Raw genomic sequence first — 17,614 nt, forward strand, 5'->3', positions numbered from 1 at the left:
ATAAAACGAAAGAACCAAAGCCTGAGAGACTGCAAAACTTGTCCTGTCCGGAGGAAGGTAAACAAAAGATTCGTTCAGTTCCAGATTCCTGGACACACTGTGGTTACCTACTTAACATCGAGTGTGTGATTTATGTTTCATATAGCTGTTAACCAGAAAATCTTATTGAGCCTGGGGTAGCGTTCCACCAGTGCCGAGGTTTAAAACTGTTGTAACCAACTTCTTGAGTTCGAAAAGTTTCTTCGCCGAACAATGTCCTCTGAAGACAGCAAGAATAAACCAAAGCATACGTCATCAGACTGAAGGGGTTAAAAGACTAGAGTTATAGGCAATGGGGAAGACAGAAGGGAGACAGTTCCAGAGTTAATCATCTACGTACTGAGAGTAATTAACTCTTGCATTAGAGAGTTAGACAGAAGAAAAAAGGAGTGTAGCCAAACGGATGCCGTGCTCCCACCAAAATGTGAGCGAAATGAAATCAAACACTTCAGCAAAAGCAGTGCCCAGACCACTAAAACAGTTCATACAAAAGCAGATAGAGATGCAGCTTTTGTGGCAAAGAAATATACAAGTAAAATGAAGGGATTCAGTGAGAGGAGGATAGCTGATGAGAGGAAATGTCTTCGACTCCATTCTTGAGAACTATGGTCCTCTAGTGTATCCAAAAGACAGGAACTGAAGAAATTATAGATATTGTAATGCGTCACGTACAGTAAGAACGCGTTTGTCTGGAAGTAATTGGCAGTGTGTGGTGATTTGGCTGTGTAAGGTGATGTGACAGTGTTTGTTTGGGGATGGAGGGGAGTAATGTGACAGTGTGTGTTGATATGGCAGTGTATGATGATGTGGCAGTGTGTGGTGGTGTGGCAGTGTGTGGTGATATGGCAGTATATGGTAATGTGGCCCTGTGTGGTGGTGTGGCACTGTATGATGACATGGCATAGTGCGATGGTGTGGGGCAGTGTGTGGTGATGTGGTAATGTGGGCAATGTGTGGTAGTGTAGCAGTGAATGGTGATGTGGCAATATATGATACTGTGGCTGTATAGGGTGGTGTGGCATGTGTGGTAGTGTGGCAATGTGCGGTAATGTGGGAAGTATGATGGTGTGCCAAAGTGCGTGGTGATGTGGCATAGTTTAGCGATGATTGGTGATGTGGCAGTGTGTGGTGATGTGGCACTCTGTGTGGTAACGTGGCATTGTTTAGCGATGTGGCAGTGTACATTAATGTGGCATGCAGTGGTGATGTGGCAGTCTGTGGTGGTGTAGTAATGTGGCATTGTTTGGCAATGAGGCAGTTTATGATAATGCGGCATTCTGTGGTGATGTGGCAGTGAATGGTGGTATGACAGTGTGTGACAGTAGGCTATATCGTGATGTGGCAGTGTGCGGTAATGTGGCAGTGTGTAGTGATGTGGCAGGGTGTGGTGATGTGGTAGTGTATGTGGTGATGTGGTAGTATATGATGATGCGGGAGCGTGTGGTGGTGTAGCAGTGTAGTGATGTATAGCAGTGTGTGGTGGTGTAACGTGTGCGATGATGTGGCAGTGTGTAGTTGTTTTGCAATGTGTGGTGATGTGGTAGTGTGTGATGCAGTATCAATGTATGGCGATATGCGAGTGTGTGACGATCAGTTTACCAAGCATACTGCTGGGTGAACAGGGTCAAAAGAAAAACAGATTGCCTAACATTCTACCCAGCCCGAGAAACAGGATATTGTGGTGTGAGGTATATGTTGAAGATCGAGTATTACGATGCGGTGTTTAAGGTGGCTGGTCCAGGAGACAAAGCAGGTCGCTGCTGGAGGTGTGGACTGATATAGCAGGATGTTGCAACTTAACTATGTTCGACGTGTGTTGCAGGTTGACCAATACGTTGTGTGTTGCACGTTGACAGATATACTCGTATATGTGCTGGAGCTTGAGCAAGGACTTCCCGTATTATCAGTAGCTAGTCTGGGCAATTGACTAATGACAGTCAGAAACTTTTTCAAGGCTTTACTGTATTGTAGGCTACTGGTTTGATCTGGCCAAAAGGCGACGTATAATTAGAACTTATCGTATCGTAGGTCGCGTTTAATATGGATTTAATGTTTTGTAAATTACTTGTTTGGGTGAAAGACGACTTGTAATCAAAACATATTGTACTATGGGTCACACGTCAGGGCAAAAAAGTGACTTATAATGAGGACTCACTGTATTTTAGGTTTCAGGTCTTGGTGCCAAAACAGACAGCAATATTGGTGTGGCTCATTAATATGATGTGTGTGTTTCAGGTGGCTGGTCTTGGAGCCAAAATAGGCCGCAGTATTGGTGGTATGGACGGCCAGGATCCCGTTGCTCTCATCTCTCTGGCCAGACAGCTACAACAACATCTCCACCCAACACACCATGTCCTCATTCGCCTACACGTCTCCACACTCAACACCATCGTCAACACAGACCTCCGCCGTGAGTCAACTACAGTTAAGATCGTATTATCGTGGGTTTATGAAGCTTTCAGACCCCTCTTCCATACCTATTTAATCAATCTATTCTATCTTCACCCTCAGAAGTAGACAGAAATTTGAATTACAGGAAGTCCATATCAACTTTCACCATACAGCTGGCACTGCGAACTGAGTGTAAACTGACAGACTAACTTTATTGGTACTAATGGAACTTTTGTGAGCAGATAGTATATATATATATATATATATATATATATATATATATATATATATATATATATATATATATATATATATATATATATATATATATATATATATATATATATATATATATATATATATATATTGTTACGTAACAGAGAGAGATAATGAACTAAAATCACTACTGTCCCGCAAAGTTCCACGTTCAAAACAAAAGAGTTAGGTAAAATTACAAGTTAAAATTTAATGTTCAAACTAACAACTAAACATTCAGGACTCATAAGGATAATGTAATGGCAAAAAACAGGTTAAATATATGGTTAACTGCAATAGCCTCTATTAACACGAAATTAGCAAGTGTAAATTTATCTAAGTCAGCCCTGATAAAATGAGAAAACTGGATAATGCTCAGTTAAAGCAAGATATATTATTACAGATACAGAATATTATTGCTACTGGCTGACAGTAAAACTTTACATTAATCACAAAAACCTCACAAGGCCCACGAACCAACACCTTATGCTATACAGTAAAAGAAAAAAGTGTAATAACACTTATACTCAAATTACACAGCAGCTAGATGGTTGGAGACTTCCTGAGCACTCACAAAAATAATAACTGTACAGGGGAGGACAGAGATGTGAACAAAATGAGAAGTAGATCTAAGTGGCAATTAATGCAGAGACTGAGCTCATTATATAGGGGCCGGCAGAGCTTGATACAACTTGTAAGAAGGACGCGCAAATGAAGCCATAGGGGACAAAGAGTTGACACTCCTGCTCTGAACAACAGAAAGAACGACTTACTCTACTATAAGGGAGGAGAAGGGGGAAGTGAGGTAGAACACGGAAGCTTGGTCACTATGGAAGCCACGAGGCGAATCGTGATCAAACATGCAGCATACTGTACGTTAGAATTATACAAAGGATGATGAAATCACAGGCTATGTAACACCTCCTCACAATAAAAAAGAATTTTACAAAGGAAATTTCTTATTACTCTAAAACAATCTGTCTAAAGTCTAGATAAGCAATCTGCAATAACATTTTCTTTCCCCTTGACATGTTGTATGTCTAATGAATACTCCTGAAGAAGTAGACTCCATCTTGTCAATCTCTGATTTTTATCTTTAAACTTACTAAGGAATTTCAGTGGGTTATGATCGGTATAAATGACTATGGGTTCAAAACCAGAACACAAATAAAATGAAAAATGCTGTAAACCCAAAATCAAGGCCAAAAGCTCTTTCTCAATAGTTGAGTAGTTCTTTTGAGGTGGAGTGAACTTCTTACTGTAATAAGATACAGGGTGTTCAATACCCTGATCATCCTCTTGCAGCAAAACAGCCCCAGCTCCTGTATCACTTGAGTCAACAGCCATCTTAAAAGGCTTAGCAAAATTTGGAGTAGCGAGCACTGGCTGACTTAATAGGATAGCTTTAAGTTTGCTGAAAGAGGATTCATAGTTATCGGTCCAGACAAATTTAACTCCCTTTTTCAGTAGGTCTGTAAGTGGTGATACAAGAATTGAAAAGTTAAGAACAAATCTCCTGTAATAACCTACCATTCCCAAAAATCTTTGTAGCTCTTTCCTACTTTTAGGTCTGGGAAGATCACTTATAACCTGAACCTTAGCTGCTGGTGGTGCAACATGTCCATCACCAATTACGTACCCAAGGTACTGAACTTTAGCTTGACCAAACTCACACTTTGATAAATTAGCTACAAGATTAGCCTGAACCAAACGCTCAAGAAATTTACTGACATGGCTTAGGTGATCTTTCCAGTTGTCACTGAAGATTAATACATCATCAATATAAACAACACACCCTGCCAAACCCTCTGTTACAACATTCATGAGCTTCTCAAAAGTGGCTGGTGCATTCTTCATACCATATGGCATTACAGAACATGCAAAAGTCTTTCCTAGTGTTACAAAACATGAGATCTCCCTAGCACGTTCAGTCATAGGTACTTGCCAGTATCCCTTTAACAAATCAAACTTACTTATGTACCTAGCCTTTCCGATCTTGTCTATGCAATCTTCCACGCGAGGGAGAGGGTAAGTGTCTGTTTTGGTTATCTGATTAACACGTCTGTAGTCGATGCAAAGCCGCTGTGACCCACCTGGCTTAGGGACTAGAGTGACAGGAGAACTCCACTCGCTCTGACAGGGCTCAATCATCTTGTGGTCCAACAGGTAGCCAAGCTCCTTCTGGATGAGAGGAACTTTCACTGGGTTCACACGGTAAGGAGGCAGTTTAATTGGCTTTGCGTCTCCAACATCGACATCATGCATCAACACAGTGATTCTTCCTGGAGTGGCACGGAACACTTGCAGGTACTCCTGCAGTAATGCCAAAAACTCCCGCCTTTCCTCGGGAGCTAGATGAGAAAGCTTAGTCTGGAGATCATTCATGATATCAGGATTCCTCCCCAAACTATCACTCAGGCTCATACTGCATGGGAGAGCTTCACTTGCAGACTCGGGTGGAACAGCTACAGTGCAGACTGAGTTATTTTCGTCCCGCCTGTGATATAACTTTAGCATGTTGATATGACATAGTTGCTTGTTCTTTCTACAATCTGGTTTGGCGATGACATAGTTGACATCACTGAGTTTCTTTTCCATGAAATAAGGACCACTAAACTTGGCTTGAAGAGGTTGCCCATGCACCGGTAGCAGAATCAAAACCTGATCTCCTGGCTGAAAGTGGCGTAACCTGGACTTCTTATCATACCAAGTCTTCATCTTCTCCTGAGCAGCTCCTAAATTCTCTCTCGCCAGCTGTAAAGCAGTGGACAGCCGTTCTTTGAACTTCATCACATACTCCAGCAGGTTGACATCATCTTCCTCCGATAGCCAGCATTCCTTGAGTAGCTTAAGGGGTCCTCTTACTTCATGGCCAAACAGTAGTTCAAAGGGTGAGAAGCCCAGTGATTCATTTGGAGATTCTCTTGCGGCAAATACAACGAATGGAAGACCTTTATCCCAGTCTTTCTGATGTTCCAAACAGTATTTCTTGAGCATCGATTTGAGTGTTTGATGATATCTCTCCAACACTCCTTGGGTCTGGGGATGGTAAGCTGAAGACTTGATCTGGGAGATGCCCAACTCTTTCAGAGACTGCTTGAAAACATTTGACATGAAATTACTTCCCCGGTCTGACTGTACCTCCTTGGGCAGACCAAACTTGGTGAAGAACCCTAGCATTTCCTTAACCACGTTCTTTGCTGAGATATTTCTAAGTGGAATGGCTTCAGGATAACGAGTAGCCATATCAATCAGGGTCAACACATAAGAAAATCCTGAAGAAGTCTTAGGAAGAGGGCCCACAATATCCACCAACACACGGGTGAATGGCGCCTCAAAAGGAGGAATGGGAGCTAGAGGTGCAACCTTTTCGATCTGATTACACTTCCCCACAACTTGACAGGTGTGACAAGACTTACAATACCAGGAAACATCTCTGAAGATACCTGGCCAGTAGAAGTGTTTCAAAATGCTTGCCACAGTCTTCCTCACTCCAAGGTGACCGCCAAACTGGAATCATGAGCCACTCTAATGATATCCTGCCTACAAACACGAGGGATGACAACTTGATGTACAACCTCCCATTCACAGTCGGCTGATGCTGTTAGGGGTCTCCACTTTCTCATAAGTACTCCTGACTTTATATACTAACAAGTAGAAGCACCAGCTGACTCTTCCTCACTGCAAGCAGAGTTAGCTAGACCTTTCAACTCAGGGTCAGCAACCTGCAACTCAACCAACTCTTGACGAGACAAATTATCAACACTACGGGGTACTGCCTCATCTGGTGAGTGGTCCAAATTAGCAAGAAAAGTGTCAGCTAGGATAACATCATCATCATCATTATCCTCTAAGTCACCAGTAACTTTAGACTCAGCCCTAGTGAGAGCTCATGCAGAGAACACATCAGAGACATCACAATCCTGGGTCGCAGCCACTGGCTCACTAGACAACTGAGGAGCTGGACACACTTGACTTCCACCAATATCAATTCCAAGTAAGAAAGTTACACCTGACATTGGGAGTGTTTCAACCAACCCAACCATAACGGAACCATTAACAAAACCAGACTCTAAATTCACTCTGCACAGAGGGACAGAGAAGTAATTATTCCCTACACCTTGTAAGATTACAGTTTCATCAGAGGAATTAACATTAGAGCGTAGAACACTGGTCAGCATAAGGGATTGGCAAGCACCTGTATCACGATATATTTTAACTAATTTCCTGTCATTACTGTCCAGAGGATTGACAAAACCATCAGACAGGAAATTAGCACATGAACTCTTGAGAGTGTCACCCACGTTACTGCTCAAAAGAGGAGCTCCATCATGAGAATTTAATTTACCCCTCAAAGCAGGTTCAGTTAACTCGGTTAAAGAATTCTGGGAACTCTCAAGGGTGGACACTAGACCAATTGACTGAATATTTAAAGACTCCTTTTTGTTCACATCACGCTGTCTCCTGAAACATTTCTCCGTAGTATGACCAAGCTTACTCCAATAAGTACATTTACTTTTCTGAAATCTAGAGGTGGAGCTGGTATTTACTTCCTGAGAAACATCATCTTTATTCTCTTTCCTGTTACCTGTACTCTGAGTAGAGGCAACGTACTTACTCTCAGCTTACCTTTTTTCTTTAGAATATCTCTTGTGAGTGAGAACATATTCATCAGCTAAAACTGCAGCATCAGACAAATTATCTATTCTACTCTCATCAAGATATAGGCTTACATCATTATTAATACACCTTTTGAGTCCTCCAGCAAAATCATCTGCTTAAATTTATCAAAATCAGAATCCACATTCTTAGAATTTAACCACTGCTCTAACAGATCTTCTTTGATTTTTGCATACTCAACATGGGATTGCTTATCTTGCTTATAAGTTGTCCTAAATTTTACTCTATAGGCTTCGGGAACAAGCTCATAGGTCTTAAGAATCAAGCTCTTAACTACATCATAATTATCAGATTGATCCTGAGGCAGAGATGCATAAGTTACTTGAGCTTTACCGGTGAGAACAGTTTGAAGGAGTACTGGCCAATACTTTTTGGGCCAATTAAAACCTGTAGCTACCCTCTCAAACAACTGAAAATACTTTGTTAAATCAGATTCATTAAAAGGAGGGACAAGTTTAACATTTTTAGCCACATCAAAATCATCAGAGCTAGATGATCCAGTTCCACCTTGTTTCATGCGATACTCATGGTCTGCCTGAATCCTAGCAAGTTCAACTTGTGCCTGAAACTCAGCCTCCTTAGCACGAGCCTGAAACTCAGCCTCCTTAGCATTTGCCTGAAACTCAGCCTCCTTAGCATTTGCCTGAAACTCAGCCTCCTTAGCATTTGCCTGAAACTCAGCCTCCTTAGCACGAGCCTCCTGCAGGGCTAGCCGTAACTTAGCTATTTCAATCTGCGTTTGCTCATCTGGAAGAGTTACATTAAACAAGCTTTCATTAATCATGTCAACAATTTGATCTTTAGAATGATGAGAGCGAACAGCAATTCCCAATTGTTGAGCAACAAGCTTAAATTCATTCTTTGTTCTGTTTTCTACATCACACACTGTTTGCACATTTGACAAAAAATCTTTGGCTTCACCAAGCGTAGTAATAGTAGACATCATGAATAAATCACAGTCACAAAATATCAAGCAATATCCTTATGATAATATCCTGAATATCCTGATAAGAGGTCGCCAAATTTATGTTACGGAACAGAGAGAGATAATGAACTAAAATCACTACTGTCCCGCAAAGTTCCAGGTTCAAAACAAAAGAGTTAGGTAAAATTACAAGTTAAAGTTTAATGCTCAAACTAACAACTAAACATTCAGGACTCATAAGGATAATGTAATGGCAAAAAACAGGTTAAATATATGGTTAACTGCAATAGCCTCTATTAACACGAAATTAGGAAGAGTAAATTTATCTAAGTCAGCCCTGATAAAATGAGAAAACTGGATAATACTCAGTTAAAGCAAGATATATTATTACAGATACAAAATATTATTACTACTGGCTGACAGTAAAACTTTACATTAATCACAAAAACCTCACCAGGCTCATGAACCAACACCTTATGCTATACAGTACAAGAAAAAAATGTAATAACACTTATGCTCATATTACACGGCAGCTAGATGGTTGAAGACTTCCTGAGCACTCACAAAAATAGTAACAACTGTACAGGGAAGGACAGAGATGTGAACAAAATGAGGAGTAGATCTAAGTGGCAATTAATGCAGAGACTGAGCTCATTATATAGGGGCCGGCAGAGCTTGATACAACTTGTAAGAAGGACGCGCAAATGAAGCCATAGGGGACAAAGAGTTGACACTCCTGCTCTGAACAACAGAAAGAACGACTTACTCTACTATAAGGGAGGAGAAGGGGGAAGTGAGGTAGAACACGGAAGCTTGGTCACTATGGAAGCCACGAGGCGAATCGTGATCAAACATGCAGCATACTGTACGTTAGAATTATACAAAGGATGATGATATCACAGGCTATGTAACAATATATATATATATATATATATATATATATATATATATATATATATATATATATATATATATATATATATATATATATCAGGGTTCGCGCCCTGCCAGGGTAATAAACTTTGGGAGTGTTCACCTGGCTACGTACTACATTGGTGGACACAAGGGGTGCTGTGGTTGAATCAGTGTCGCATACTATAAGGTATGGTTGCACCCAGTCGGCTTGCACTGGCCGATTACACTTGGTTCACAGACTACACACACATCCAAAGCCATTCCAACACAACAATTACACTTACAAGCACTTCTCACCCTACATGAAATCTCTACTAGACAGCCTAAGCCACTTGATAGAGATAATTGGCTGTATCGTCCCCACTTCGGTAGGGATTGGCCAGTCCTGCAGTGAACACTCAAACGGCTGATGAGATTATATATATATATATATATATATATATATATATATATATATATATATATATATATATATATATATATATATTGTCCTGCAGATGTTGAGATTCTAGCGGAAGACAACACTGAATATGCCAACACTCCACATACCTCTTCATTGCCACGACATGTTTTTAGTATGCTTTTACTACTAGCAGGTTATATACAGATTAAAAGAGATCCTTTATAGTTATGGGGTTAGTGAGCCTTATACGAGTACCTAACCCCTACAGCGTGAAAAAAAAAAATAATAATCTGAACAGAGGCCTAATAAGGTAACAAGAATTATGAACTACGTCATCGTAGTGAAGAGATTAAGTAGCCAGTTTTCCTGCGCATCGTCCTTAGTGCTATTGCAAACACAGCTTTAGTACAGATAGGAAACTTACAACTTATTTCACCGAACACTGTTCTTATAGACAAACAATAATGCGTCGGTGACTAATACAAACTTAACTAATACAGGCATAGAACTTGCATCATATTACACTGACTAGCGTGTTTACAGATTCATGATGACACAACACTGGCGATTTTAAAGACAAATGGCGACATTACTGAAGTGGCGACTTTAAAATTGTTTACGCTACCATGTTCTGGTCACATTCACTAATTTGTAAAGTTTTTTCGATGCCATCTGAACTGTTTTCGTATTTTTAAATGACAAGGAGTTATACTTCAGTTAACAGGAGATTTCGTAGCACCTTCTCCTTTGCGATCGATATATTTTGCAGACAACACCTTAACCAATCAGAACAGTGACGTCACGATAGACTGTGTTACTCATGCTACCGACTCAGTTTCTGCCAATGTTTCTGGGCTAAATTCAATTCCACTCAAAAGCGGACAATCCAAATGTAACATTATGTCTTTTCACGTGATGTCACATCTTCACACCCTGTAAAGGTTCCCTGAATGATGTACACAAACTGTCACACACCAACACAGCCACTACAACACAACTAACAGTGCACTTCTCATCCACACTCCAAAAGTCTTCCACATCTATACTTATGCATGAAAACACTGGGTTGGGGGCGGATCAGTTCTCCAATGTCCCCATCCTGGCGTATGTGTCCCTTCAGGACCCGTAAACCTGGCTTGAACGTGCATTGTAGAGCTGCTCGCCAATGTCAGGCATAGGCACGCTGGTCACTACAGTTCATACATACCGACAATTCAGTTTACATGGCTTTATAGAGATCTCTTGTAGCGGGAGATTTACCGAAGGCGAAATCTAACTCCTCCAGGTCAGTAACTAGCAAAACGCAAAAGATGTCATCGTACATTTCTGAAGGGGTTAATACTGTCATGTATGGTATAGATATGATTAGGCTATCGACACAGGGCTGCATTATCATTGATATGTGGGGCTCACTGGCTTCTTCCTAAACGACAAACTTTTTTTTTTTTTTTTTTTAATGCGGGGAAGAAGGAACCAAAGGCCATGAGCCCGCAGTAACAGTTCCCTCCAAGAGAAAAACAAAATACAATAGAGAGCCAAATTCAAGATCCGATCATTTTGAGATGCCTGGACACACTACGTTTGAAAGACTGGAGATCATAGGCAGAAGGAAATACAGACAGAGGGAGACAGTTCCAGAGCTGACCTGTTGCATAAATGAAAGACTGGGAGTAACGGTTAACTCTTGCATTAGAGAGTTGGACAGAAAAGGGATGAGAGTTTGCTGCCAGACGGGTGCTACGCGCCCGTCGTAGAGGTGGAGGAATGCAAGCAGAGAGTTCAGAGGAGCAGTGACCATTAAAGTAGCGATAGAAAAAGAAAAGAGATAAAGATGCAACAGTGCGGCGAAGAGACAGAGGTTGAAGGGAGTCAGTAAGAGGAGGAGAGTTAATGAGACGAAAAGCCTTTGACTCCACCCTATTGAGAAGAGCTGTATGTGGGGAGCCTCCCCACACATGAGAGTTGTACTCCACACAGGAGCGGATAAAACCCCTGTATAGAGTCAACAATTGTGCAGGAGTAAAGAAAGAGCGGAGTCGGCTTAGCACACCCAATCTCTCGGAAGCAGATTTTACAAGAGATGTAATATGATCTTTCCAAGATAAGTCCCGAGTAAATGAAACCCCAAGCATGTTCAAGGATGATGCAGGATTAATCGGAATATTATTAAACATTAGTGGGTATACCTGTGGAAGATTTTGTCGGGTTGATAGGTGTAAGAACTGAGTCTTAGATGCATTAAAGACAACCATATTATTTTTACCCCAGTCAGAGATATGAGCCAAGTCAGACATTAGGTGTGCCATAGCCTCATCCCTTGTTTCTTGAAGTAACTGTTGAGATGGGCGTTGCAGGAACCGAATGGAAAGGTGAAGGGTGGAGTCATCAGCGTATGAGTGGATAGGGTTAGATGTACAGCTTAGAAGATCATTGATGAATAAAAGGAAGAGAGTTGGTGATAGGACAGAGCCCTGAGGAACACCACTGTTGATAGATCTAGGAGAAGAACGATGGCCGTCTACGACAGCAGCTATAGAACGACCAGAAAGGAAGCTAGCGATGAAGGCACAGATAGAAGGATAGAAACCATAGGAGGGCAGTTTGGAAATTAAAGATTTATGCCAGACTCGATCGAAAGCCTTTGAGATGTCAAGTGCAATGGCAAAGCTTTCGCCAAAGTCCCGAAAGGAGGATGACCAGGAGTCTGAAAGGTAGGTGAGAAGATCGCCAGTGGAGCGTCCCTGACGGAACCCATACTGATGATCGGAAAGAAGGTTGTGATAGGAAAGATGCCTTAAAATTTTTCTATTAAGAATTGACTCGAAAACTTTTGAAATACAGGACGTTAAAGCAATTGGACGATAGTTGGAGGGTTGGGAGTGGTCACCCTTCTTTGAGACTGGCTGAATGAGAGCAAACTTCCAGCAAGAAGGGAAGGTACAAGTTGACAGACAAAGGCGAAATAGTTTGCCTAGGCAGGGTGTAAGCACAGAAGCACAGTTTTTGAGAACAACAGGAGGGACCCCATCAGGCCCATATGCCTTCTTAGTACTGAGGCCAGTAATGGCAGAGAATACATCAACTGAAGAAATTTTAATGTCAGCCATGAGGAAGTCAGAGGGGGGAAGTGATGGAGGAACAGCACCGGAATCGTCTAAGGTGGAATTGGAGGAGAAAGTCTGTGCGAAGAGATCTGCTTTATCAGCAGAAGAAATAGCTACAGAACCATCAGAGTAGAAAAGAGGAGGGAAGGATGATGAGGTAAAGTTGTTAGAAAGATTTTTGGCAAGGTGCCAGAAGGAGCGGGAAGAATTCGAGTTGGAGAGTTGAGAGCATTTAGTATGGATGAAATTATTTTTAGTAGAGCGAAGAACAGACTTAGCACGATTCCGGGCAGAAACGTAAAGATTATGTGATTCAGGGGTGGGTTGGCTCCGGTACCTTTTGTAGGCCTTCTCCTTGTTGCGGACTGCATTAGAACAAGCGTGATTAAACCAAGGCTTTCTTGCGTTAGTCAAAGGATATGAGAAAGGAATGTATGCTTCCATGCCCGAGAGAATAACCTCCGTAATGCGCAAGGCACACTCAGATGGCTCACGGCCATTGAAGCAATAATCATTCCAGGGAAAATCAAAGAAGTACTGCCTGAGGGCCTCCCAGTCCGCGGCTCCAAAATGCTAGAGACGACGTTTCCCTGGAGGGTCCGCAGGCCGTACTGGAGCGATAGGACAGGTTAAGGTAATAAGGTTGTGATCGGAGGAGCCCAACGGAGAGAAAAGATTAACAGAGTAAGCAGAAGGATTAGTTGTGAGGAAGAGGTCAAGTATGTTGGAGCTCTCTCCAAGGCGGTCAGGGATACGGGTAGGGTGCTGTACAAGCTGCTCTAGGTCATTAAGGATAGAAAAGATGTAGGCTTGTTCACCAGGTGGATCCGTGAAAGGAGAGGAGAGCCAAAGGTGGTGGTGAACATTGAAATCTCCAAGAATGGAGATTTCAGAGAAAGGAGAAATGGACAGAATGTGTTCCATCGTAGAAGTAAGATAGTCGAAGAATTTTTGATAGTAGAATTAGGGGATAAGTAAACAGCACAGATATATTTAGTCTGAGAATGACAGGAAAGCCGAAGCCAGAGAGTGGAGAATTCAGAAGAATCAAGTTCAGGAACACGAGAGCAAGATAAGTCGTTGCGTATGTATACACAACAGCCACCTTTGGCTTTGAAATGAGTATAGAGAAAGTAGAAGGATACAGAAAAGGGTTTGCTGTCAGTTGCCTCAGACAGCTGAGTCTCCGTTAGAAAAAGAAGGTGAGGTTTAGAGGAGGAGAGGTGGTGCTCAACAGAGCGAAAGTTAGATGAAAGGCCGCGAATGTTGCAGAAATGAAGAAAAGAGTCAGACAGTGGTTCCAGGCACCTCGAGTCGTCATCGGGAGAGGGGCAGATGGCGGGGGCATTTATGGTCCCCCCCCCTGGGGACTCCGAGGCTGGGTGAATTGACGCCATTTTGGTGAATTTTGAATAGGAAGTGTAGTGCATACGGGTAGCCTATTACACATTCACATTCTTCTCCAGGTTACTTATATTTTATGTATGCCGACATACATTGCATAAATTATGAATAAATAGAGAAGAAGGTTAGATGAATGCTAGCCAACTATATGAGGATCATTAAGGCGGACAGACAATTTTAAATTTCAGTCTTTCTCCACAACACAACCTACAGTAGCCATTGTTACACCCAGGTCCCTTATTATAGTGCTGCGTGACAGAGACAATGGGGAGCAAACTTTGTCCATGAGTATGACCGGCCTGAAGAAAGAACTCTGGTTCTTACAATTGCAAGATGGACGATGCTGCCCTATGCACCACGACTTAAAAAGGGAGAAAAAAAAATAACGTGTCGTCATGCAGAAACAAACTGGTAAGAAAGACTTGTTAGGAAGCCTCAAAAGCCAGCCAAAAGACAACCAGCTGTCTGCATTAGTAACATACAAGAGGTTAAGTACTGTATTTAGACTTTTGACAGTTATTCTTTCCTACAAGGAGAGTATGTTTTCACCCTGACGGTTTGTTTGTTTGTCTGTTCGCAGGATTGCTAAAAAACTTAGAGATATTTGGACCACATATGGCTGGTAGATAGCCCATGTCCCAAGAAACAAACGATTAACTTTGGAGACCGATCTGGATCGTATTACAGATTGTGGATCCGGAAAGGACTTTTTGCGAAACCCTTATCAATGATGAGAAAACCTAACCCATTAAGAAGGGTGGCTGGGAAATTACGTTATCCTTGTCGGAAAGATGCGCGCCACGGAGTGCCCCTCTAGTGTTTTTCATCAGTTTTTTCTTGCCACCTCCAAATGATTTTATTCGGTTCAGACAGATGTCTAAGAGATTAGGTGTTAGAAACAAAATCAATTAATCCCTTCATTATTATTATTATTATTATTATTATTATTAAAATTATTATTATTATTATTATTATTATTATTATTATTTAGTTCTTCAGGCCTTTAGACTAATTTCATTAAACTTCGGATTGATGTTCAGCAGTGAAGCGATTAATGAAGGCAAGCCTCTCGCGTGAAATGCTTCTCAGTCGGGTGGAGTTAACAGGACCATAATATAAAAAGGCGTCATGTGAGTGACTGGATTAACGCAGGCCATCCTCCAGTGTAAAAAGCCTCTCAATAGCCTGGAGGAAGCAGAAATACAGTGTAAACATACGACATCCAAGAGAAGGGCTTAACCCGCTTTACTGCTAGGGACCTGGGGGCAAATAAAATGATGTCACTTGGTTCAAAGAATTTATATGAAATATGGAAAAAAAAAAAAAAAAACAGCTGACTCAGAGGTGTTACGAAATCCACTAAAACTGCTAAAGTACAGCTATGGACCGCATCACTTTTAACTCCTTTCAATCCCGTGATTTTTTTTTTGTATTATTTTTGGTACTTTCAGGCGATTTTCTTCAGCTTAGGATACGTTTCTCATACTGTTTCTAATATCTCCAATTCGTAAAGTTTGTCAGGCTACATAAAACCGTCTGCTGACAGCATGAAATAAGATAAAAATGGCATCTTAAAAGCGTTACCATGACTATCGATGGAATCGTACTTACCCCGCAGGCATAATGAATGTGTGTGTGTGTGTGTGTGTGTGTGTGTGTGTGTGTGTGTGTGTGTGTGTGTGTGTGTGTGTGTGTGTGTGGTTCGGAAATATCGACTACTTGAATAATGAGTGAATCCACTACTTGAATAATGAGTGAAAGGATGTCTACTGGTAGTACTTTTGTTCCTTCATGTTCCTGTTTACGGATTCTTAACACCTCATGTATTAGTGGGAAATTGGCTGAGATGATGATGATGATGATGATGATAGTTTATTATTATTATTATTATTATTATTATTATTATTACAATATTAACTAGCGACTAATATTATTATAATACTGGCTAGCGAGTATTATTTTTATAATACTGGCTAGCGAGTATAGGTAGGAGAGAGAGAGAGAGAGAGAGAGAGAGAGAGAGAGAGAGAGAGAGAGAGAGAGAGAGAGAGAGAGAGGTATATGTGAACAGGAGAAGGGAGGTGAAGAGATTGGTGAAGGAGAGTAAGAAGAGAGTGGACGAAGAGTTTGGGAGGAATCTGAATGTGAAATGGAGGGAGAGTAAGATATTGTTTTGGAAGAAGGTAAAGAAAGTAAGACAGTATGAAAGGGGAAATAGTAGAGGAGTGAAAGATGTGAATAATAGATTGTTGGTGGAGAAGAGAGAGAAAATGAGGAGATGAAAGGAGCACTTTGAGGATTTGTTGAATGTAGAGAATGAGAACAGTGCGAGTATAAGTGGCTGCGCAATGGCTGGGAGAAGAAGAGAGGAGAGAAGGGAGGAAGAGATCAGTAGGGTGGAAGTAGTGGAAGCAGTGTAGAACCTCAAGATGGGAAAAGCCCCAGGAATTGATGGAGTGTATGGTGAATGCTGAAGTATAGGGGTGAGATTGTAGTGGAGTGGATATGGAAGTTGTGTAGATTGGCTTGGGAAGAGGGAAGGGTTCCAGAGGACTGGAAATCAGGTATAATTGCTCCTTTATACGAAGGAAAAGGGGACAGAGAAGTATGTGGTAACCATAGGGGTATTTGCCTTCTTAGTGTGATTGGAAAAATATATGACAGAATACTTATTCATAGGGTTAGGCATATAACAGAGGAGCTAGTTGGAGAAGAACAAGTGGGATTTAGGAAGGGAAAAGGGTGTGTAGATCAGATATTTGTTATAAGATGTTTAGTGGAGAAATATCAAGAGAAGGGAAAGAAAGTGTATGCTGCCATTATGGACTTGGAGAAAGCATATGACAGAGTAGATAGGCAAGGTATGTGGAAGGTATTAAGACTATATGAAGTGGATGGGAAATTGTTGAGTGCTGTGAAGAGTATGTACGAGGGAGCTAGGGCTACGGTGTGAGTGGATGGTGAGCTGACTGTGTTCTGTGATCTAAATGTGGGACTGAAACAGGGTTGTGTGATGTCTCCATGGCTGTTTAATATATTCATGGATGGGGTTCTAAAGGAGGTGGTAGGCAAGGCAGTGGATGTGGGGATGGCTCTAATGACTGAGGGTGAGGTGTGGAAGATTCCGGTGTTGCTGTTTGCTGATGATACAGTATTGTTGAGTGAAGATGAATTGGAGTTGCAAGGTCTGGTGAATGAATTTGGGACTGTCTACAAAGAGGAATCTGAAAGGTAATGTACACAAGAGTAAAGTTATAGTGTTTGAGAGGAAAGAAGTCACAGAATGCACAATGAGGTTAGATGGTGAGGATATGGAGAATGTGAGTGCATTCAAGTACTTAGGTAGTGTGATGAGTAAGGATGGAACTTTGGGGGATGAAGTGCTTGAAAGGGTACGGCAGGGAAGGAAGGTTGTTGGTTCACTGAAAGTGGTGATGAGAAATAGGGAGATGAATATGGAAGTTAAGAAGTCACTACATGATAGTACTGTGATCCGTA

At 41.5% G+C, this 17,614-nt stretch overlaps 1 protein-coding gene across 1 annotated transcript in view; it reads left to right on the forward strand.

Moving 5' to 3' along the window:
• The window catches only part of LOC145417729 (uncharacterized), a 224,527-nt gene that overhangs the window by 81,560 nt on the left and 125,353 nt on the right, over positions 1-17,614 (forward strand). Inside the window, exon 4 of the mRNA XM_080286329.1 lies at positions 2,275-2,449. Within this exon, the coding sequence (XP_080142455.1) occupies positions 2,275-2,449 (175 nt within the window). The remainder of the gene's footprint in view (positions 1-2,274; positions 2,450-17,614) is intronic.

This window comes from Coenobita brevimanus, chromosome 111 (genome assembly GCF_032717465.1).
Source record: "Coenobita brevimanus isolate Jiangsu-jjx chromosome 111, ASM3271746v2, whole genome shotgun sequence".
Taxonomy (NCBI): Eukaryota; Metazoa; Arthropoda; class Malacostraca; order Decapoda; family Coenobitidae; genus Coenobita; species Coenobita brevimanus.